Source organism: Elgaria multicarinata, chromosome 2 (assembly GCF_023053635.1).
Source record: "Elgaria multicarinata webbii isolate HBS135686 ecotype San Diego chromosome 2, rElgMul1.1.pri, whole genome shotgun sequence".
NCBI classification, from domain to species: domain Eukaryota; kingdom Metazoa; phylum Chordata; class Lepidosauria; order Squamata; family Anguidae; genus Elgaria; species Elgaria multicarinata.
Genome location: NC_086172.1, coordinates 41,334,250 through 41,357,197, shown reverse-complemented (window position 1 = coordinate 41,357,197; position 22,948 = coordinate 41,334,250). Strand labels below are relative to the sequence as shown.

The 22,948-nt window shown below is 40.4% G+C and overlaps 1 protein-coding gene across 6 annotated transcripts in view; it reads right to left on the bottom strand.

Moving 5' to 3' along the window:
- Positions 1-1,249: 1,249 nt before the first annotated feature.
- GPR155 (G protein-coupled receptor 155) overlaps positions 1,250-22,948 on the bottom strand; it is a 39,742-nt gene continuing 18,043 nt past the window's right edge. For 4 of the 6 annotated variants that reach the window (XM_063116367.1, XM_063116363.1, XM_063116365.1 and 1 more), the window contains exons 3-16: positions 22,426-22,825; positions 20,352-20,517; positions 19,296-19,451; positions 17,339-17,422; positions 15,789-15,909; positions 14,398-14,482; positions 14,220-14,307; positions 13,138-13,351; positions 12,544-12,663; positions 10,617-10,750; positions 9,073-9,168; positions 7,579-7,643; positions 6,034-6,168; positions 1,250-3,239 (exon numbers count right to left, since the gene is read on the bottom strand). In XM_063116367.1, the coding sequence (XP_062972437.1) occupies positions 3,017-3,239; positions 6,034-6,168; positions 7,579-7,643; positions 9,073-9,168; positions 10,617-10,750; positions 12,544-12,663; positions 13,138-13,351; positions 14,220-14,307; positions 14,398-14,482; positions 15,789-15,909; positions 17,339-17,422; positions 19,296-19,451; positions 20,352-20,517; positions 22,426-22,825 (2,087 nt within the window). In that variant the 3' untranslated portion in view covers positions 1,250-3,016. Of the gene's footprint in view, positions 3,293-6,033; positions 6,169-7,578; positions 7,644-9,072; positions 9,169-10,616; positions 10,751-12,543; positions 12,664-13,137; positions 13,352-14,219; positions 14,308-14,397; positions 14,483-15,788; positions 15,910-17,338; positions 17,423-19,295; positions 19,452-20,351; positions 20,518-22,425; positions 22,826-22,948 lie in introns of all 6 variants that reach the window. The other 2 variants (XM_063116368.1, XM_063116369.1) reach the window with 2 other exon arrangements.

The window sequence follows — 22,948 nt, the reverse complement described above, 5'->3', positions numbered from 1 at the left end:
TCACACTGTCCAATTAATCCTACTTGGCCCCTCTTGTCATCTGTAGTTTGTTTATTGTGATGTATGAACTGGGGGTTCTGGCTTGTCTCTCTCCTAACAAGCCAGAGTCATAAGCCTACAACAAACCATGGCCTTTGATTCTGGGTTCTCCAGAACCCTGGCTTATCATGACATCCACCTCATTTTGTTTGTTTGTTTTAACAAAGATTTGCTAGGCAAGAGCAAGCCATGGTGTTTGAGCGTTTTGAGCTAAACATTATGGCTTACGTTGTCGTGTGAACCATTCCTAATCATGGTGGTTACATAACCACAGTTTAAACATGCTCACAAACCATTTACTGCAAAAGGGTTAGTGACCTAACCATGGCTTAGAATGTTGTTGAAATCAATGGGCCTGTTCAGACAAGTTAAACATATGGTTATGTATTCTCCCACCAAATCCAACCATTTAATTTTGACTGGATCATGTTGAAATCTATACTTTCTATTTATATTTTAATTAAATACATAAATTAAAATATAAATTAAAAAGTATAGATTTCTAGAAGCTTGATTTGTGGTGCTGAACTTTAATTATGAATACATATTGATTAGTAAGCAAGGGGGTTACTCTGGCTGTCAATGACTGCTATCCTGATATGGAACTTCACTGCACCATCATCTAGTTGAAAGCTTAAATCCAGCAAGAAGCTACTTGAGGCTGCAATCCTACACACACTGACATGCAAGTTTGATTGAACTCAGTGGGCTTACCTCTGAGTCAACATGTATACAATGGCACTTAGTGCCTAAACATAGTACAACTTAAGTGGTATACTATGGCAGGGCTGTTGAACCTGTGTTTCAGACTGAGGCCCACCTTTGGGGGGTAGGAGCAGCCCAAAGCAAAAGAAGTGAGGCCAAAATTCCCCGCGTATTTTAGCTTAAAGCTCTTATTGCTGGTAATGGCCTCAGGGGAGGCGTTTCAGGCTTATAGAATTGAGGGGGGGGGGAGCTTCACAAAAGCCAGGAAAGCACCAAACAAGCAGTGGTTTGGGAAAAGAGGGTGGAGTCAGCCATGGAACCCCTGGGGGCCTGACTCCCCCACCTGCGGTTCTGAACCCCTATAGTATGGTCTAACCCAAGTAATGGCTACGAGGTGAACATATAAAATAGAAAGTACTGCAAGTACCACTACACAATTATGTTGGATTTAGTGCTACAGGCAGGAATTTTTTTCTTCAACTCTGAAAAAATATATATTCAGAACTACAAGACAACATCTGTATTTATTGAGAAACTGGAACACCAAGAATGTAGAAATACCAAATACTTCCAAAACACATTTCTCCATAATTTTTCCCAAATTAGACAAAAAACATGATTTAGAAATCCAATAGCATTCCTTCCATTTCAACTGCAGATCAGATTAAAACCAGACTTTATATAAAACCCAGTTTTCTTCATTATGGAAGGTAGGCCTGTTTTTATATAATGTAGAAGAAACATTGTCAGTTCATGTCTGCCATTTGACAACAAAAGGAAATGGCTTATGTTGTTGCAAGTGTCATGCATGTTGCAATACATGCAATTGTGGCTGCTGAAATGTTGATTATATTTCAGACTGTTAGGACGAACTCATTCTAAGCTATAACAGCCACAAGTTCCAAAAAAGGCTGTCTTTCAAATATCATCCATAGAGAAACAGAGGTATAAAAATAAAATATTCTCACCATTACTCTGCCAAGAAGTGGAGGGTTAGATGAAGGTAACGAAGATATAATGAAGAAAAAGTCATGTGACAAATTGTTCCTTCCAGTAATAGTGGTGATTAATAACCTATGGGAAGTGTTTAACACTCTCATTGCTTTTTAAAAAGGTCAATAAAATGGCCACTTACTACTGTTATTAACCTGCAATATTAGCTTAAGAGTAAAAAGTAAAAGGACATTCTTTATATTTCAGTGTTCCTTTATGTAGACAACAAAACACAAGCATAAAAATGCAGACACTGTAGTGGGTGAGGGGTTATTGGCATTGAATTGAATTTTATCCATTGAAGAGCCTGTGAAGACCCATGTTTTTCAAATTTGTATTGTAAGGTTGTCTAACAAAATAGCAATTGTAACTTTTAAAGTTGCATATTGAAGTAGTACTCAAATTTAATTCAAGTATTTGGCATTTGTTTTTAATAGGCTTTTGGTTCTAGTTTAGAGGTGCAAAGTAACCACAACCTCATAGACACCAATAGATGTCAGGATCTGTATAGTGCTTTGAGGTTTGTGAAAATGAATGGCTCAATTTTCAGTAGCTATTACTCATTTCAGAGTAAGGGAAAAAGTCTGAGAAACAAAAATATACTTAGGCAACAAGCTCTGCATAGGATTAGATTGCTTTAAATCCCACTAACTTCACTGAAATCCAAGTATTCTGATGGTACACAGGATTGCAGGGTACATTTTTGTTCTTTAGAAGGACTGGCCCATTCACAAAACAACTATTACTATTAAAAGGGAGAAAAATCATCCATTTGTTAGTACTAATCCTTGGACACCACATCAATCTTCACAGTTATTTATGTCAGCATAAATAGAGGATTTCATCTTCAACAAGGAAGGGACTGCACAAGCCAAAACACGGTTTAATAGCTGCCCCTTGTTTTTTCCCCCTTTTTCTTAAATCAGTGCATCACATGATACAAAACCAGAATTAAACTGGAGAGAGAACATAACAGTTTCTTCAAGATCTGGTTTATCCACAGCACTGTTTGCACAAGCGAGAAAAGAAAATTATATATTAAAACTTGTTATTTCAAAAAAAAAAAAAAACACCCAAAAAACCTGGGTACTGAACAATTTCCATGATTTAAAATAATTCCCTGAAGCACCTCATACTAGCACTAAATATGCAAGACATCATTCTCTTTGGGTAGGAGACAAGACAGAGCCATGTTATAATTGAGAGGAAATAAAAGAACGTGCATTTAAGTGTCAGCAGAGAGTTTGGGCAAATCTCTGGCTATCTTCTAAGTGCATCCTCATTTCCTTGGCTCTCTTGTAAATCTCCTCGGTATAAAACGGTAGTACAACTGCTCATCCCGAAACTCAAATTCATTGGCTATATGCTGGATGACGCCTCCTTTCACCAGTCTGTCTCCATACACCACAGCTTCCCCACGGTCTAAGGCAAGGCCAACTTCAATGAGCCAGTTCACCAGGTCACAGCCAAAGAAGACCCCAGATACAGTCTTGTTGCCACACCTGTATGTCAAAGGAAGGATTCACCCACATGGTCTGTAAATCTCGTACCACCACTGCTTGATGGGTGAAGGACAAGGAAAAAAACGGGAAAAACAAGGAAAGACAGCATGACAGTTAAAAGTATGTTAAAAGAGGCCCAATTAGCTAAGCTTTTTTATGTGGCAAAACTATATTACCATTCTTCATAAATCACAGTCAAAATACATGCATAAGTCTATTAGAGCTAAGACATGCACACAAATCACACTGTTATGTGTTTTAGTGTTAGTATAGCAGCTAAACCCAACTAGTGCTCTCTAGATGTCAAATGACCATGCTGGTTGGAGATTATTAACATTATTGCCCAACACATCCAGAAGGCAACAGATTGGGGAAGGCTACAGCACAGCTTGATTCAACGTTTAAAATCATGGGAACAACAATCTCCACTTCACACACAAACATGCACTGAAAGTGGGGAAAGTCCAGGCTACTACTACTCTGCAATCAGCCTGACTACAGCCTTCCTCACACAAAAAACGTAGCGGTGGTGGTAACCCTCTTCTTCGACTATTCACATTTCAGACTGAAGGCGACGACACGTTAAAAAAAAAATCCTAGCACATGGAAAGATGCTATGTATTATGCTAGTTTTACATGTTCAAAGATTTGGTTTTAATGGAGAAAATCATCCACCCTTGCAGTACACTTTCAGTCTGAAGTAGAACAATTAAGGGACAATTTTATTACCTAATCTGCTCTTTAGGTAGACTAGGCCTCCAAGTGCTAGAGAACATGTTACGGGCAACTTAACTAGTTTGTGGGAATCTTGAGCCTGCACCATCTGAAAGCAATTCCCCTCCCCTTGCTACAGAAGCTGTAATTATGTTCAGATTATGCATTTGAAGCATTCACTAGTACAACAACTTCAAGAATCGTATTCTCTTTCAGTTGAGAGCTGGGTGTAAACTCTAGAGCCCCTGTATCAAAGCGGCTCTTCCCTGTTGCAGACATTCATGCAGAAGGAGTACACTAAACAGCTGTCTAACATACATGCTGGCGTAGCTTTTCGCATTCCAGCTCTGCCTATCTTTGCCGGTGCCATGCTGATGCCAAACATGATTGGGGTAATGATTATAATAAGGCACTTTTAAACATTACACTCACCATGTGAACTGCAGCCATGGGATTTCTAGCAGCATCTATGTGGGGACTCCATACTAAATATAATGTGCCAAGAGTTGTAGACTTCAGCCACAAGCCTATGCAAATTTAGACAGAAAAAAGTCTGACACCTCCCAGCATGCCCCAGCCAGCCATGTTGGCTGGGTATTGCTGGGTATTGCAGGACTTTCTTCTGTCTAAATATGCATACAATTGCACCCTAAGGTACCTTTTAATGCAATTGTGAAATTCTTTAAGTATAAAGTGAGTACTCTATATCACTGTAAGAACAGTAATTACATATGCTTATTCTTCTACATTTTTAATATGCGATACTAAGGATGAGATTTGGGGGAGGAAATAAACTTGATTTCCAATGATATAGTAAGAAAAAAATTGTAATGCATGACAGCAGAAGTATCACTCCAAAGTTTACCTGTGGTAGTGAGGGTTTCTGTTTATCTAAACTCTTACTTATAGAAAGCAATTGTTCAGGGTTCTAGAATTAGAGCAAGTCAAGATGGACTACACAAGGCAGCAAACAATGAAGCAGCTTCTCAGAATTTTAATGAAAACAAGAAGCAAAAGTTAATTTGGACTAACTAAGCAAAGCAAGGCCAACAGAACAAAATACTGGAACAACAAATAGAAGAACACAGATGCAGGGCATTCAACTGAGAAGAAAGAGAACATGAGAAAAACATACAGATGAGAAGTGGGTCAAGAGAAGGCATACATTTTACTCAAGTGTGGAAACATTCTCAGTACGTGACTCCTCGCTTGGTGTATAATGGATACTATATAGCTTCCTTTAGAAAATGGAGGTGGTTGTGCTAACAATGTGAACTATTATAATGTGCATATTCAAATAAAAAATGGCATTTGATTTCAGAATTTAAACAATTTTGCTGTGCATTGTTTTAAAAAGTTACTCATTAGAGATACCTGAAAAAAAGAAAATCATTCTAAATTGTACAATTTAGTTTACAAATTTAAGACTTCATTATTCCCTCCTTCCTATATCAAAAAAGCAGCTTTGAAATATATGCAATCCTGAATTTTGGGCCTGACGACATTACACCAAACACAGAATGATCATTTAGGACTTCAGGTATAGAATACATTTGAGATCTAATGGGATTAAGAAAAATGCTACTTTTGAAAGACTTGGTGGCATCATCAAAAACTCCAAAATACATCTTATAGGAGATTAAGCCCAATGCTTCTTGGTTTCATGCAATAGTTCAAGGAAGAATTCAGTTAAGGTAACGGCATTTTCTTCTACTGCCACTTTTATTAATAGCACATGCTTTATTTATTTATTTTTATTGTTCAAAAGTTTGAATAGCTTCTGACCTTCACTTAAAGCCAGATTCGAAATCTGTGGGCTATGATTTCAGGATGTTAACATGTGTCCTCTTATATAAATTCAAAGGAAAAATCTTGAAAATAGTTTCCCATTATTTCGGTTTAAGACCAAACATACCTTAGTTCAGGAATAAACAGCCACAAGTCTAGAATTGTTCACGTGGAAATATTTCCGCAACACAAATATTGTTAGGACATCAGTATCAATATTAATGCATATTATATACCCAGCCCAATGATAAGAACAGTTTAAATGAATCTTTGCACTGATAGACAGCCCCACCTTCTGTCTTGCACAATGCTCCTTACACACACATCTTTGTGATAGTTAACAAATTGTTGGCATGTCATCCGGATATCCTCAGGTACAGATGATTCCCTGCGTTCCACTGTTCTATTACCCCAGAGAAATTCAAACCTAGGCATAAAAAAAGCCAATTTAAAGCAAAACTACAACAACAATATAATGACTGAAAAGGCAGAATAGGAACATCTTAGTTTAAATATTCCTGTCAATGATATGAAGTGGCACCCTCCCTCTGGCCTAGAGATTTGACGAAGGCAAGAGAGAGATCAGAGATAACAAGGGAATTCTCCTGGGTGAGGTGCTGCACTCGATTCTCTGGGGTGCTTGCAGGAGCCAGCCCTGCAGGTGCCAGCAAAGTGCCTTTCTGCACCACTTGTGCCTCAACTGGGACATGACCAGTTTAGGAAGAAGGGCCCTGACTCAGCCCAGCGCTTGTAAGAAACGGGCCAAAAAGGGTCGGGTCCCCGCCCTATGACATAACCATGGCCAGGAATACAACTTAATATTCTCTTAATGTTTCCACTGATTTGTGTTTTCATTTTTTTTTTACATAACTTTTAGAGATTAAATGCTCCCTACTATATCAATATAGAGAGGGACGCTCATGTAGGATCTTAAACTGGTAAGTGCTGCCATTCTGTAATGCTCCCCCTTTCACTTCTTATTACATTTGGTTCTGCGTACACTTCCTCAACGGCACGGATGAGCACATCTCTACTGACTTTTAAAAACAATTAAAAGCATTCCACACAATGATCTCTGTTTGTGCTGTATAAGGCAGCTACAAATTCCCCGGCAAGGGTAAAATACTGGGTTCTCTTATCTGCAGAGGCCCTAAGACAGTAATGAATTCCTATTTTTGTGCTGTGATTAGCAGATATATGCATGTCCACAAGCAACCATGGTTTAATGCTTGTGTGATACAGCAGGTGTAATTATAACCTAGTGGTGGGGCAGAAGGTTCTTGTTGCGCTTGAACATGGCCTGAAATGGGGCCCCTTTTCAAGTGGAAGCTCATTGGGTAGCCTCCTGCAAACCATCATCTCAGCCTCATCAACCTCAAAGGGTTTGTGTGAGAATAAATGTCTGTTCTTTGTACAGTGGAGGCTGTTATCGAAATGGTGATGGATCAGTTACTAGCACAGACAAACCAATCGTAAGGACTGTCTATGATCAGTGTTTATACACACATATACCTCACCAGCTATGAAATTCAGTTACTCCAATGTTAGTTGATTGAATTCCCCAACCCAAAATTCTACTTTTGCTGATGATACTCAATGGCCAGAAGAGTTGTATTCAAAATGCCCAACAGAGCTGTAGATGATTGGAGTAGATAACAGGTCTCAAGAAAGAGTATAGCAGGTTTTAAAGACAGCTGGATTGAACATATTTAGGGCATGTTTAGACAGAAAAAAGTCCCACAACCGTGCTGCCCGGGGGAATGCTGGGAGTTGTAGGACCTTTTTCTGTCTAAACATGTATATGATTGTGCCCTTATATACTTATGTTGATAATTACCTCCTTTTGCATGGAAGAATAATTAAATGTTTGTCTAAACCAAAAATTCCAAAAGATATGAATCCCTGAAAAAGAAAATAAGGATCAGCAATGCATAAAAATCCTGATTTATTTGGGGACAGACATGAGAAGTTATAGTGATCTACTTGTTCTAATGCAAGGGGGGAATCTACTTTTAATAGCTTTTCTTTATCATTAAATTCTAAATAGATACAAACTAGAGAGAGATTTAAAAATACAGTAAGAGGTACAGCCTACCAAATGGGAAAATTTCTAAGCATCGATTCTCAGCAATGTTTTTGTGATCTCAAATGCTCTTCCCCAATTCCTTTTCCCTCATACATCCTGTTTTGTTAGGTTGCAAGTTTGTGAATAAGGCTTGGGATTTTCTCTTATTTTGCATAGTATAAGTAATTTCTTACTTTTCATACAGTGTAAGTAATAATTGATGATCTAGAGACAGTAAAAAAACCCTAACAGCTAAGTAAAGATGGACATATTGCAGTAATGGGTTTCAGCGTATCAGGGAGGCTAAGTCTCAGAACCAACGGCAGTTAAGAGAGGATTTTAAAAGGCAACAATAAATACTTTTTAAAGTATGTTTTAACAGTAAAGAAAAAGATACCTCAAGAAAGGATGATAATACATATAAAAGAATGCCAAACCCTTCAATAACTATTTTGCTTCCGTTTTCTCATACAAAAAGGTAGCTATACCAGCAAGAATTCTAAGAAAATGATACTTCTATGGAGGCCTAAGGAACAAATCAATGGCTATTTCCAACTGCTGGTGTTTTAAGATCTACAGAGGCGGCTCTTTTCCAGGTTCCTCCGCCAGGGAAAGCTTGCTGTGCAGGAACTAGGCAGAGGGACTTCTCTGTGATGGTGGTCCGTCCTTGGAATGCCCTCCCTAGTGAAGTTTGATTTGCAGCAATGCTGTTATCATTTCGGCAGCAGGTTGAACTTACTTATTTACCAGGCATTTTGAAGTGTGATGTTGATTTGAGCTTAGCCTGCTCTGCTTTTTATGCCCCTGGTATTTTAAGATTAAATACAGGATTAAAAAACTACCACCGATTAGATAATTTTGATCAATTCAAATCTGCACACCCTGATGAAACTTTACCTGTGTGAGAGATGTTAATGACACATCTGCATCTACTGGCAGGGAATTCCCATCCCCTTTAAAGACAGGAATAGCAAGTGCAATGAACAAGAGATTTCAGCCGAATTTTCATCATTTTCAAGATGGGTAAAAAGAGAGTCAAGTCTGTCTCGCAAATACTTGTATCCCAATGTTCTTTACACATCAACCTTCTGCAACCTGGTGCCCTCCAGATGTGTTGGACTGCTGGCTAGGAATGATGGCAGTTGCAGTAGAACACATCTGGAGGGCACCAGGTGGAATTCATTTACTTGGGTTCAGTAGGACTCACGCTCAAATAAGCCGGAGTAAGATCACAGAATCAGTTTAAGACTCAACATTAATAACTACCTGCCCAAAATTAAATACAGCACAAAAGAACTGCAGTTCCACATAGAGTCTTCCAGGTTCTTGGTTGAACAACCACCATAAACAGCTGGAAAGATTCTGTGAAGGAAAAAATATTTCTTTTAACGTTCATGTCTTACTGTTAATTTTGCGATTTTTATTGTAATCCACTTAGGAGTTACAATGAGATAGAATGTAAATTTGTTTAATAAAATAGAAAATATCTTCCAATAGAAGACTGCAAGTTCAGTAATATGTATCTATTCTAATGGGCTACTGTTAGTAAAAGCACGTATTTAGTGACATATTTATGACTCACAACCAGCATATTTGGGTGTGATGAAATAGACAAGCAATCTCTTAAAATACAATCTGTTGTACCAACGTGTAAGCAGTTATAATGGGGGCATGATGACTATTGCAATAGGTGCATCATCATCATCATCATCATCATCATTTATGTACCGCCCCATAGCCAAAGCTCTCTGGGCGGTTTACAAAAGTTAAAAACAGTGATCATTAAAAACAAATATATAAAATTTAAAAGCATAAAAAGCATAAAATACAAACAAAAATAGACAATATCTGTTTAAAACAACTATTCTGAGGTCAGTTCAAAAAGCTCAGTGTATGCTATTAAATGCCTGGGAGAAGAGAAAAGTCTTGACCTGGCGCCGAAAAGGTAACAATGCTGGCGCCAGGCAAGTCTCGTTGGGGAGATCATTCCATAATTGAGGGGCCAATCATCACACCTATTGCCTCATCATTACACCTCACCTTTATGCTGATATCTTCATCCATCAGTATATGAAACAGATTTGTGCAATGATGTTATGTTAACACAACTCTAAAGTAAGCAGAAGCTGCCTTATACTGGGTCGGGTCATTGGTTCATTTAGCTTAGTATTGTCCACACGGACTGGCAGCATCTCTTCAGGGTTTGAGGCAGGGATCTTTCCCAGCCCTACATGGAGATGCCAGGAACTGAACCTGCAACCTTGTGCACACAAAGCACAAGTTCTACCACTGAGCTATAGTTCTTCTTTATGGGTGGCAGTGGAGGGAAATTCCTATATAGCACTGCGTAGTACTAGAGCGGCAGATATGTTATAGCAAACTTAAGACTTTTGATAGGTAAGAGATAATAAACAATTAAAATGGGAAGGCAACAGCATGAAACGTAAGAGACTTAAAACTTGCTATGGCTACAATGCTTGAAATTGAGGAGGCCACACTGTGTAATACTGCAGAACTTTAAGATCTGGGTGTAAGGAGTACCATATATACACTGATAAATGAGAAGTGAAGAATTCATCTTCAGCACAATCCTCAGGTACCTCATAAACACCATAAAAAGTAGTGTGCATCAAATTCATCACTGTTTAACAAAATATGCCTGTTCATACAGGTCTTCAGACTTTGTGTTAGAACTTCATTAAACTGCACACATCACTCTGTTACTGGAAGAGTGGGAATGCATAATTTTTTCCTCCCTGAAAAAGCTACATCATTTTTTCTCCCACCTCTCTGCTCAATGAAACACTTACAGCAAAGAGGCCCACAATGAGAAGCAGGCAGAGGAGCACATGTCTAGCCAGCTGTTTGTCTCCGGTTTGAAGAAGCTGTTCTTCCTGAGCCAATATACAGCTCTGAGAACTGCATGGACCCGAACACAGATTTGCTGGAAAACATGACGTGCAACATACGTGGGTTTTGCTCGTACAATTCTGTTCTATCGTGTGTAAATGCAACACCGATTCACGTAACACTGCAAACACACGTTTTCACAAGCAATGAAGGAAACATAATGCAAAGAACAGAACATACAGTTTCGTTCCTAGTAATAAGATATTGTGTTACCAGGTTACTTCAAGAAGGGAAGACAGTTTTGACATAAGCAACTGTTTGGCCCTATTTGTATGGCCTGAGAAAACCAGGCTTTCCTACCCAGTTCAATGCTCAGCAGAGAACTGAAGTGGTCCTCTATGAACAGGCTTTTAGGGCGCAATCCCATGCATGTTGAGACAGAAAAAAGACCAACCACTCACAGCATGCTAGCTGGGTCATGCTGGGAGTGGTAGGCCATTTTTTCTGTCTAAACATACATTGGATTGTGCCTTCATACCTACAATTCAATTTCCAGGTGAGGGAATGGATGTATCTGCACAGAAAAGCCCCACCTACAATGTCTGCTATGCCTACCCTTGCCAAACTGAAGATCAACATGTTGAGATTTTTATTTTATTTTTTGCTTCTTGCTTGTACCAAATTCCTGAAGGAAGAGATGAAATACAATATGCTAGAAATCAGAGTTCCCTCCAGATTATAAAACGCTGTAAAGGTTTGTGGTGCCTATCACTAGATGGCAGCAAAAAGTTAACAAACAGCCATGTCCTTTGGGTTCCCGGCCCCCCCAAATCCTCAGAGCACAGTCCTTGCTAATATAGAGGTCGTGTGGTCCGAGAGGATTGCATTTCCTCTCCCTAACTAGTTAACCAGTGGTCCATATCTCTAGCCAATTAGGTGTACTATGCTGCTCTGCTTGACAAATCGGTGGAACCGTTTTCCTCCCTATCGTGTCCTTCGTTGGTCAATCATCTACAAATCTAGAAAGGATGTAGGGAGCCTGCTGCTGATTGTAAATAAGCCCAAGGCCCCGCTAAAGCCTCCTAAACTTGAGTATGCCCGTTAAGGTAGAGGAGATGACTCACATGAGCTGTACAGGGGGTACAAAGGTTTAGCAGGATAATGCCTTGCCTTTCCAGCTGTCCCAAAAATCAGACAGAGCTCTTTCCTCATCCTTAATCTGATTAAAGAGAAACAAGACAGCAACCCTGCACCACCCCCATAATAACAGGAGCCGAGAAATAGTCTCCTCATCCCTACTGTAAAGTGAAATCACTCTTTGAATTATTTGTTATTAAATAGATGCTGCTGTTTTTTCCATACCATCAAGTATTATATACAAGAGCCACATGGACAGAGATGACTAGGAAAGAACACACAACACCTATTTTGATGCCATAATAAGCTGCAATAGCCCCCTTCATTCATGAATTGTGTTTAGTGAGTCTATGTGTGGAAAGGGGCACCGGGACCCAGCTACCGACCCCGCTCCAGTAGTCACATGTGTAAAGATCTACAAAACAGAAGCCTACTCACATAGACCTCTCTGTGCTCAATACGCAGCCATCAGGAAGTGAAGCAAGGAAGCCTTGCAACCCGGGGGGGGGGGCAGGCCCAGAGGCATGGCTCTGCTTTTACCCCACCCCACCCTTCATGCCATTAGTGTGTGATGGGGACTAAAAGGGGGGGGGAGGGCAAAAGTTTGGTGATTGCAATTTGGAGCGAATTACTCTCACGGCGCATACGGGAGGTCTCTTCATGAAAACTAGTTCAATAAAAATATAAATATTTAACTGTCCTATTTGTAAACTGGTTTGAATACCACAGTAGACTAGAGCAGCACTTTACCTGACCCATCTGATGGGGAGCAGTTGTCATTGGCACTTGTGGTGGATGCTGGCTCTCCTTCAGAACAGGATAACCCTCCATACTGCTTCTGGCATGAGCAGCACTCTAAAGGGGGTTGAGCTGAGGGAGGAAGATTACATATTTTTGTAGAATATTCTGATAAAACAAGACAGGTGTCTTTTAAGAGAAGTCAACTGACAAAGTGTGTCTCTGCAGTTATATGCTGCAGTAGATATATTTGGGGTGGGGATTCAGAGAAGACATAAAGTGTTATGGACATACTCGTAAAGTCAGCTCGCCTACTTCAAGCACAGATGCATTCTCCTAGTCCTGGCTGCTACTGGAAATCCCATCTCCCAATTTGAGGATAGTAAGTTAAGAGCTCCTACCACAATCTTAGAGACTCTATTCCATATTAAGCATTTGAGCAAGGCGCAAGTAGGGAGGGCTACAATTTAGCTGTGAAGCAAGGAGCAACAAAATGCAAAATGATTGACTGGTAGAGGCTTTCCTATCCCCTCTTACAGCAGATGGTAACAACAAGCACGTAATGTTCCCCCTACTCCTAAACATTTATGCTGCCGTTGACCATACCTCTTTCCATGGAAGGGTCTGCCAATGAATGAGAAGTACTGGTTGAAGATCTACCTTGCTCACTCACTGCCCTCTCTGTTTCCTCTGTTGGACTGGGTTGGGAATTCTGATTCCATGCCTCATAGTTAGCCTCCGCTCCGGATCTGTTCATACACATGAGCGATACGCCCGATATCAATATGCTGATGGATACAACTGCTGCTGTAGTAATTACCTGCACAAAAAGCCGGGGAGAAAGAGAAAGAAGAGGGTGGTATCGCTGGGATGGGCGATGATAAAACCTCTCCCCCATCACAGCAATGTTGCTGAAGATCACTGCGATGGGGAGGAGGTTTCTCCAGGGAAAGAAGTGATTGCAAATCACCAGTGGGGGCAGGAGCCCAATTCTCCGGGGAAAGAGGGCATGCGGGGATGAATGAGCCTCTTTCCCTGGGGAATCGCTGCAACGGGGGCAAGGTTGAAGCCTCTTCCCTATAGCAGTGATGCTGCTGAAGGTCACTGAAATGGGGAGAAGTTAAAGCCTCTTCCCCATGGCAGCGATTCTCCAGTGAAAGAGGGTGCATGAAGAGTCAGCCCCGGACACTCTCTTTCCCTGCCGTCTGGTGAACTGCTGTTTGGGGTTTGGCAGGAGCCTACTGCTCCAGGGTGTTGCTTTCTGTGGCGGCAAGGCACAACTTGCCTCCCCCTGCTTTAGGCTACTGAATAAAACAAATACTATTTGGCTTATTAGTTTCTTCTGACATCCCCACCCCACCCTCTCCAATTCCATCAAGGTTATAGAAGACCTGGCTCTTAAGGTCTGTTGTTTTATACTTTGAATGTTTTTAATTTTTGTGAACCACCCAGATTACTCCGGCTATTGGGCGGTATAGAAACGTAATAAATAAATAAATAAATAAAAGTGTTCCTCAAGTTTTGGTTGAAAGGTATACAGGCAGTTTAATGCCCCCTTTCCTGAAAGCTGTGTTTAATTTTCCTGTAACGGAGCATCTAAGAGCATTAGGTATTAGCATTCAGGGTTCACAAACACTGAACTGCAGAAAGGGAACTATCAAAAGATAGGACCAGAAGGACATCCATACCTGAGATTTTCCATAAAAAAATGCCGAGTCGATATCATCGCTGTGTTTACCAGTGATTAGCAAGATTCCAACAAGGATGGCTGGGATGCTGCAATATGTAAAAGCAATATGAATCATATAGGTAATTAGTCCGCGGCTTTCTATACATTTTCTTCATACAGAACCTCTGCAAACTTACCCCCAGCCAGCTCCAATGATAAATGCAATGGGGATTTGCATGGCACCTCTTCTTTTTAAAAGCAGCAGAGAGAGAGATAAGAGACCTGGAAAAGCAAACAGATACGTCTGTTTATTTCTTTTCAGGAAGAACTCCCCCCCCCCCCCCCAGGTGTACAACGCTTCTTTCTCCCTCTGACAAAAGTGTGATGCTTCTCTCTCTCTCTCTCTCTCTCTCTTTCTCATCTTGACCACCCCCTTAGCTTTCCCACTCAAACAAGGTGGCACAATAAGCCTGATGGAAGGTGTAAGTAGTGAAATCGTGGGAAACGGGGACATAGGAAACTGCCTTATATTGAGTCAGACCACTACTTCATCTGAATCAGTATCATCTACACTGACTAGCAGAAGTCCAGGTAGGGAGCCTTTTCCAGGCCTATCTGCTGAGGATTGAACCTGGGACCTTCAGTATGCAAAGCACGTGTTCTACCACAGAGCTATGTATGCCCCTTCCCTTTAACCCTTTTGCATGCTCATACATGCAACAAATTTAGCTGGATAGTTCAGACTGGAAATCCACACAGATAAGGAAGCTGGGAAGACAGCAGCAAAGAGAAAGAACCATGGTCTGAAAAGTTGCCAGTTCAAATCCCATCTCAGCCGTGAGTGCAGGAAAGCAGATGAGTCCTCCATGGCGCCATTACCATGCCTCATTCACAGAACTTTAGGTATGTGTGTGTGTGTGTGTGTGTGTCTCCAGATGACAAATCCAACTTGTGACCTTCCTGCACCCACAAGTGCTAGGACTCCTCCAACTCGAAGCACCATCAGTGCCCAATATGCAATCTGAGGTCTTCCTTATAGAGATGTTGAAATTATTATGATGCTACTGTGCGCGAAGAAATTTGAACACTGAAAGTGCTATATAAATGTTAAGTATCATCCACATCCTGATTTGTTAGAAAGGAGTACACTACAGGGTGAGCAGACAATGGAAAAGTTGGGTTGTCAAAAGAAAAAAAACCCATAAAGGGACTGTAATTTAGGGAGGTTGGTGTGCGTTATGGATGCCTAGCTTAATCTTTTAAAAATAATACTTGCCATTTGTATAGCACTTTCAAATATTCAAAGTGCTCCACACACATTATTTGGGTGTAATCCATACAACAACCCTGTAAAGAAAACCAGTTTTATTCCCCCTCATTGTAGATGGGGAGACCGAGGCGGAGAGAGGAACAGAGTGGCTTGCCTCCGGCCACCTAGTGACTTCACAGCAGAGCTGAAATCCAAACTGGGGACTTGTTGATTTGTAGCTCAGTCTCTTTAAGCCACTACTCTACTACAAAAACTCTCCATATTTCACCACTGAAGAAAATGTTTTGCTTTATATAAACCCATAGATTTTCCACTTACCTGTCCACAAAAATGCACTATAAAGTGCACAGTACAGGAAGATGAACACGAGAATCTGCACGGGGATACTTCTCTTCTCAATAGTGAAATTCCACATTACCATTCCAATGCAGGCCACAAACTAGAAGATAAAAGCGTCTATTTTTTAGTTCATTTTGGGGCCACTATGCAACTGAAGAATACTTAAATTAAGAACTCATGTAGTTAATCAATTAAATGATTCAATGAAGAATCATGTGGTTCCTGCGCTCCGACCTCAGGTGAGAATGCAAGCAAGGGGGGAAGGGAGGCACCAAACATATGCAACATCCTGATCCTGCAACTCCTCTAGATACGTTCAAAAGTGTGTCTAGTGAGAAATGCAATAGAAAGAAGGACAGACAAGTGAAGATCAACTCTGTCACTCCTTCTGCTCTGCCAGAAATCAGCCAGCACAGAATTGGATATCTGGAATGCTTTGACAGCAGAACACACCTTGGAAAGCATAGGCTTGCTCTCATTGGGCCTGTTCAGTTGACATGCTAAGCTATGGTTAGGCTGCTAACCCTTTTGCAGCAAATGGTTAGTGAGCATGCTTAAACTGTGGTTATGTAGCCATCATAGTTAGGAATGGTTCAGGTGACATGCTAAGCCATGGTTCACACAACATGCTAAGCCACGCTGGGGGCACGTTCAGAAGACACCTTAAACCATGGCTTTAACCATGGTGAGTAAGGCTTTTTGCTTTATTCACCATGGTGAAAGCCATGGTTTAGGGTGTCTTCTGAACAAAGCCTGGCTTTCTGGCTTAACCACCATGGTTAAAGCCATGGTTTAAGGTGTCTTCTGAATGGGGCCAATGTTTAAGTCAAAATGTTTCAACACTGTGGCTTAGCATGTTGTCTGAACAGGGTCATTGTCTACATGAATTTCCGCATAAGCCAAACAAGAGTTCCAAAGAAAAGAAGCATTCTTTGCTTTTAGATGATGCAATACACAAGTCAGAACAGGCTGCATATTTCTGGATGATTTTAAAACTACAATGCAAGACACCAAACACACCATAAGAAAGATCTGTCCTTGGGAGCATTTTCAACCACACAGATACTAATAGCCTTGCAATAATATGAAAGAGCGAAGTGTGATGGGCTGCATACAGTGCAAGACCTAAAGGGGAATTCCCTGCCCCTCCTCCCCATTGCAGCTGCTTCTACCACATTTCCCCTCACTTCCCTCTCCCTGCTGCAGCCTCCCACTCAAAACCTTGCCCCAGCTCTCAAGAAATACTTCTGGGGGGCTGCAGAGGAAAGAAAAGGTGCCCTTGCACTCACACTGCACTAGATACAACTCAACTATTAATTTATGTATCATTTATATTTTTCCATCCTGCACTCGAGGTGATAAGCACATGGTTCTCAGACGGTCTCCCACACAGGCAATGGTCTCCACACCTGCTTAGCTTCATCACGTGCCTTCAAACCTTCAGTAAAAATAAATACTTCCTACTTTCTATTAGTATCAAAACAATCAAATTGCTTGAAGACAAAATTTATATTCTGCATTGTACTGACCTGAGCGATGAGTAAGTTAGTCGTAACCACGTGAGGAAACTGTTTGTACTTTTTACTCAAGAGAATAACACCCAGGGACCAGATCTGAAAAACAGATTGCAAAGTAAATTAAGGCTTCCCCTGCCCTGAAGACAGACAGAACTCTACACTTTCTTTATTTCAGTGGTGTCCAAATTTTTAGGGAGTCCTTTACCCATTCATTTTGCAGGTAAGGAACGTCCCTGCCATTATTGATTTTTTTCAGTGAGTAACCCCAGGGTTTCCCAGAATATAGTTTAAAACCAGTCTCTTATTTGAGTTAGTACTCTGATTTTTATAAGCTTTTCACAACCTTCGACAAGCCTTTAAAAGTTTTTACGATTGCTCAAGATAGACGAATGCCACAAACTCGGACAGATGTCACAAACCTACCTTGCCTATTGCACAAGAATGTTTCAGCAAACCTAGTAAGAGCTCAATATGTTAATGTAAGTTCCAAACATCAGACTCCTTCACATTCTGAAATGTCCAACAGCACTATACATAAGGATGATGTACACAAGAGAAGCGGCATGCACAATGAAGGGGGGGCTTCCTTTACTTTGCTGTGTCTGCACATGTAGGGAAGTAGCCAAGGAGAATTTTCCACCAGGCGCACACATGTATATTCTTTACCGATGAGGCTGCACTTGTGTTGTATATACTTTCTCCAATACAGACATGAAATGAGAATGGCCATGGCTCAGCGGTAGAGCAACTGCTTTGCATGCAGAAGGCCCTAGGTTTGATCCCCACCATCTCCAAGTAAGGCTGAAAAAATCTGCTTGAAACCCTGGAGAGCTGCCAATCAGTGTTGACAATACTGAACTACATGGACCAACACGGAGCTAGATAATGCCGAATTATTATTATTATTATTATTATTATTATTATTTCTACACCATCTCATAGCTGAAGCTCTCTGTGAGGTTTACATAAGATTAAATTAAAAACAATATACAAAATTTAAAACCAGAAAAACATGCAACATACCCAAAAACAAACATCTAAAAACAACTATAAAAAACTATAAGCTATGAACCTAAAAACAAATCCAGGATCGGCAAACCTCATCACATATTGCTAAATGTCTGGGAGAAGAGAAAAGTTTTGAACAGGCGCTGAAAAGATAGCAATGTTGGTGCCAGGCAGGCCTCATCAGGGAAATCATTCCATAATTGGGGAGCCACCACAGAGAAAGCCCTCTCCCTTTTAGCTGGGGAAAACAGCACGTGCGAACTGGTCTGCAATGCTTGGTATCTTATGTCTTAGGGATTCATAGCCTTTTATTGGGTTAGCTGCTTATCACACTATTCACAAGGCCATTTGTGGATATGAGCTGCTTGCAAAAAGCCACCTTGAAGATCAGAACACCACAAAACGAATAGTTACATTCACCACCATCATCAACTTCCGTTACAGACTACCTTTCAACCAAAAAGCTTAAAATATGATATACTTAAGATTGTAAGTTTCTGTTATCTTGCCTCTTTTCTTGCAACTGGATAAAGCAGAAATAGCACAACTCTGTACAAATTTACAAAACTAAGTCCCACTCTGGTCAATGGGGCTTACAAGAGTGTGTGGTGTTAGGAATGTAAGAAGAACCCTCCTGGATCAGACTGAGGGTCCATCTAGTCCAGCACTCTGTTCACACAGTGGCCAACCAGCTGTCAACAGAAAATCCACAAGCAGGACACAGGTACAACAGCACCCTCCTGCCCATGTTCCCCAGCAACTGGTGTGCATAGGCTTGCTGCTTCTGATACTGGAAGTAACCTAGCGACATCAGGACTAGAAGCCATTGATAGCCTTATCCACCATGAATTTATCTAACCCCCTTTTAAAGACATCCAAATTGCCAGTACTATAAGCACCAAGTTCCCTCTAAGGCTTTTCAAAAGCACACATCAATGTAGTTTGATAATGTAATACTCACCAGAGAGACAAGACTGACAATACTAATATCAAAGCTAACATTTTGGATTGAAGTTGCCAGCTTGTTTCGATCCATAGATGGAATGGTTAATAGCCAAGCAGAAACATACATGATGGGGGCGGAGACAAAAGTGCTGATCACCATACCAGAGGTTATCTGCAATCAGAAATTAAAATGACTCATTTTCTCCATCCATAAATCCCCCCAGCAAGTAAGGGCTCATGGCACCATTAGATGTACAATACGCTGGTTCCAATGATTTCACATCTATTGCACTGACTTCAAAAGAAAAAGATATGCAAATCTGTAGTGAGAGATTTCATAAACTTTACCAATAATTTTTAATATTCTGGCATATTGACAGGCCACTGAGTTTTTGCCTTGAGGCCTCTTAAATTAATGCAACTTTCAGAGGGGTAACTGTGGACCATGTCCACAAAAGCTTATAAATTGGTTAGTCTTCAAGGTGCCACAAGATGTTGTCAAATTAATGCAGTTCTTTTCACCTAACAATCTGGCAGAAAAGTGTGTAATGTTTTTAGAATGTTTTTAGGATGTTTTTAACAATGTATATTATGTTTTAATTCAGTTTTATTTTATCGTTTTTTGTTGTTCCCTGCCTTGATCAAAATGGAGAGGCGGGGAAGAATTTTTTTTTTTAATCATCATCATCATCTTAGTGTGTGCGCCTGGGTGTATGTAGATATTGTATATTGGTCTTGAGAACTCCCAATGTGAGCATCAGCTCTTCCACATCCAAAAAGTTACCAGTGAAGTGATCCTCAAATCTGATGTAAAAACTATTTGAAAAAGCCTAAAGTAGAAGAAAGCAGCAAGTTTAATTGCTTATCTTTTTAAAAATGCTTGAATCACTATTTGACACAAAACTATGTTCTGTTAAGCATATTGAAAACAATAGTCAAGTGTGTTTTAAACTCTATGTTGGGTTGTGACCTGACCTTTATCTTTGAAAATCACAAGAGGCCAGCAGGAAAATTTAAAGTATGCTCTAATTTTACTTTTGTTCACCAAGCAAAGAGAGTTTAAGACACTTACAACTTCTACTTCCATGTTAAACTGTGTTGCAAATATAGCCACGCCAGGAGCTGCTGGAAAGACACCATAGAGAAATGCATAGTTTGATAAACTGGTGTGGTTGACCACACTGTTGTTCTTGTCCAACAATTCTACCATTTCCCTGCATAGAAGCGGCATCAACAGTCTAAAACAAGGAAGGAAAAAGAAAACACAAGTTACCCAATGGCACAAGTTATCCAACAATAATTCCTACATTCAAAAGACTTTTTTGAATAAAAAAGCAAAAAGTGGTGAGTGGAGACAAAAAGGGGCAGTATGTCTAGTGGTTACAGTGTTGGACTGGGACTGGGTGACTTTGTCCCAATCAGTTGTTGTGAAGATAAAGTGGAGAGGAGGAGGCCCTGTGATCCACCTTGGGCTCCTTGCAAGGAAAAAAAAAAGGCGGGATATAAATGTAGTAATAAAATAAATAAATAAATCCCTTTTACCTTACTTGCCATAACCCAATGTAAAGTTAAATACGCTTAAATCCCATTGGCCTTAGTGCGACTCAAGTGTGCTGGATTGCAGCCTACATGTACAAAGCACTGCTGTGTAGTATATAATCTGCCAAAAGTGACCCATGCTCTAGTAACATTCCATTTAGACTACTCTAGTGCCTTTTGGTGGGTCTGTCCTTGCATAAGGCTTGGAAGCAGCAATTAGCTCAAAATATAGTAGCCAGGATTTTGATTGGAATGTCTCTGGGAGCATCTTGCCAGTTTTACAGGATCTACACTAGTTACCGGTTTGCTTCTGAGGCCAAACCAAAATGCTAGTTTTGACTTTTAAAGCCCTTCGCAGTTTGGGGCTTAGGTACCTTAAGGACCTCCTCCTACATCAACCTGCCTGAAGAATAAGATTCCCCACTGAGTCCTTTCTCAGCCACTAGAGTTTAAGCTGGTGGCAACAAAAGGTAGGGATTTCCCAACATCCCCCACGACTAAATGTAGGGCATGTCTACACCACCCTGATATCCCAGGATCATCCCAGGATCATCCCTGTGCATCCAAATGACACACAGGGGATCCCGGGAGCATGCAGGGACGATCCCTCCATTTTCCTGGGTTAACCCTTAGGTGTAGAAAGGGCCGTAGGCTTGCCCGGGGCCCACTATATTATTAAAACTGTTAGTACATCTGTATGTAGTCCCAGCATGAAGTCATATCAAATAATTTTTGCAACTAAGAATCAAGTGCCTGAATTTGCTTCTCCGCCCCCTCCCCTCCCAATCTCCTATCTTTTTGTGTCATGTTTTTTAGATTGTAAAACTGTGGGCAGGGCCTGTCTTAAGAAATATTTTTGTAAGCTGCTTTGAGAGTCTTTTTGGCTAAAGGGCGGGATAAAAGTACTATAATAAATAAATAAATAATCAGATTTTTATTCAGGTTAATTTATAGTGGGTATGAAAATGCTTCCAAGACAGATCAACAAATTTTAAAAAATGCAGCCAATGTTAACAATTTTAGAACACTAAAGGGAAATCAAAGCACATGTCCATTAAAAAAAACAACCCACCACATTTGAGTTGTAGCCCCCACCCCAAAGATTCTCCAAAGGGGCAGTCATGTTGAATGAGTCGAAGTCTGTTCATGGTGACATGGGATTTAACCTACTGTTTCCATCCCCTAACCCAGTGGTTCTCAACCTTCCTAATGCCGCGACCCTTTAATACAGTTCCTCATGTTGTGGTGACCCCCAACCATAAAATTATTTTCGTTGCTACTTCATAACTGTAATTTTGCTACTGTTATGAATCGTAATGTAAATATCTGATATGCAGGATGTATTTTCATTGTTACAAATTGAGCATAATTAAAGCATAGTGATTAATCACAAAAACAATATGTAATTATATATTGTGAGATATCTATTCCTAATTACAAATAAATGAAATATGTGTTTTCCGATGGTCTTAGGCAACCCCTGTGAAAGGGTCGTTCGACCCCCAAAGGGGTCGCAACCCACAGGTTGAGAACCGCTGCCCTAACCTCAATACTGAAGAAGTCATAAAAATACCAAACAATTACAAGGGGGAAAAATATGAACTTACAGTTTGGCTGTGATGAGAAGAATCAGTGCAACAAATGTACCCCTTGTCAGTTTCTTTGTTTGGCCCACCATGGTGAGACCCAGGTAAAAAAGTGCTGAGCCAGAAAATGAACTGGCAAGTCCATCAAGGAAGTTTTCCAAATATACGGGAATCTTTTGCTTAAGAATGAAATTTGCGGCAATTCCTATGAAGACCATAAATACAATTGGGTTCTGCAACACGCGAAAGAGCCCGAGTCCCACAATTTTGATTTTGCTGAGAGAAAGATTCTGATTGTCTCTTGATTTCTGGATTTCACAGAAAATAAATCCTAAGGGATTTAGCATCATGAGAGATATTGGCGCAACCAGGTAAATGTACTGGAGATACTCAGGATACGTTGTTTGATATAAAGCTTCAACTAGAAAAAAAAGTGATACGGAAGGCAGTCATTGACATGGATTTTAATAGATATTTACATACAACTCTTTTCTCACATTCATGTACGTTTTTAATCACATGGGCTGGACATCCCCTTCATCTT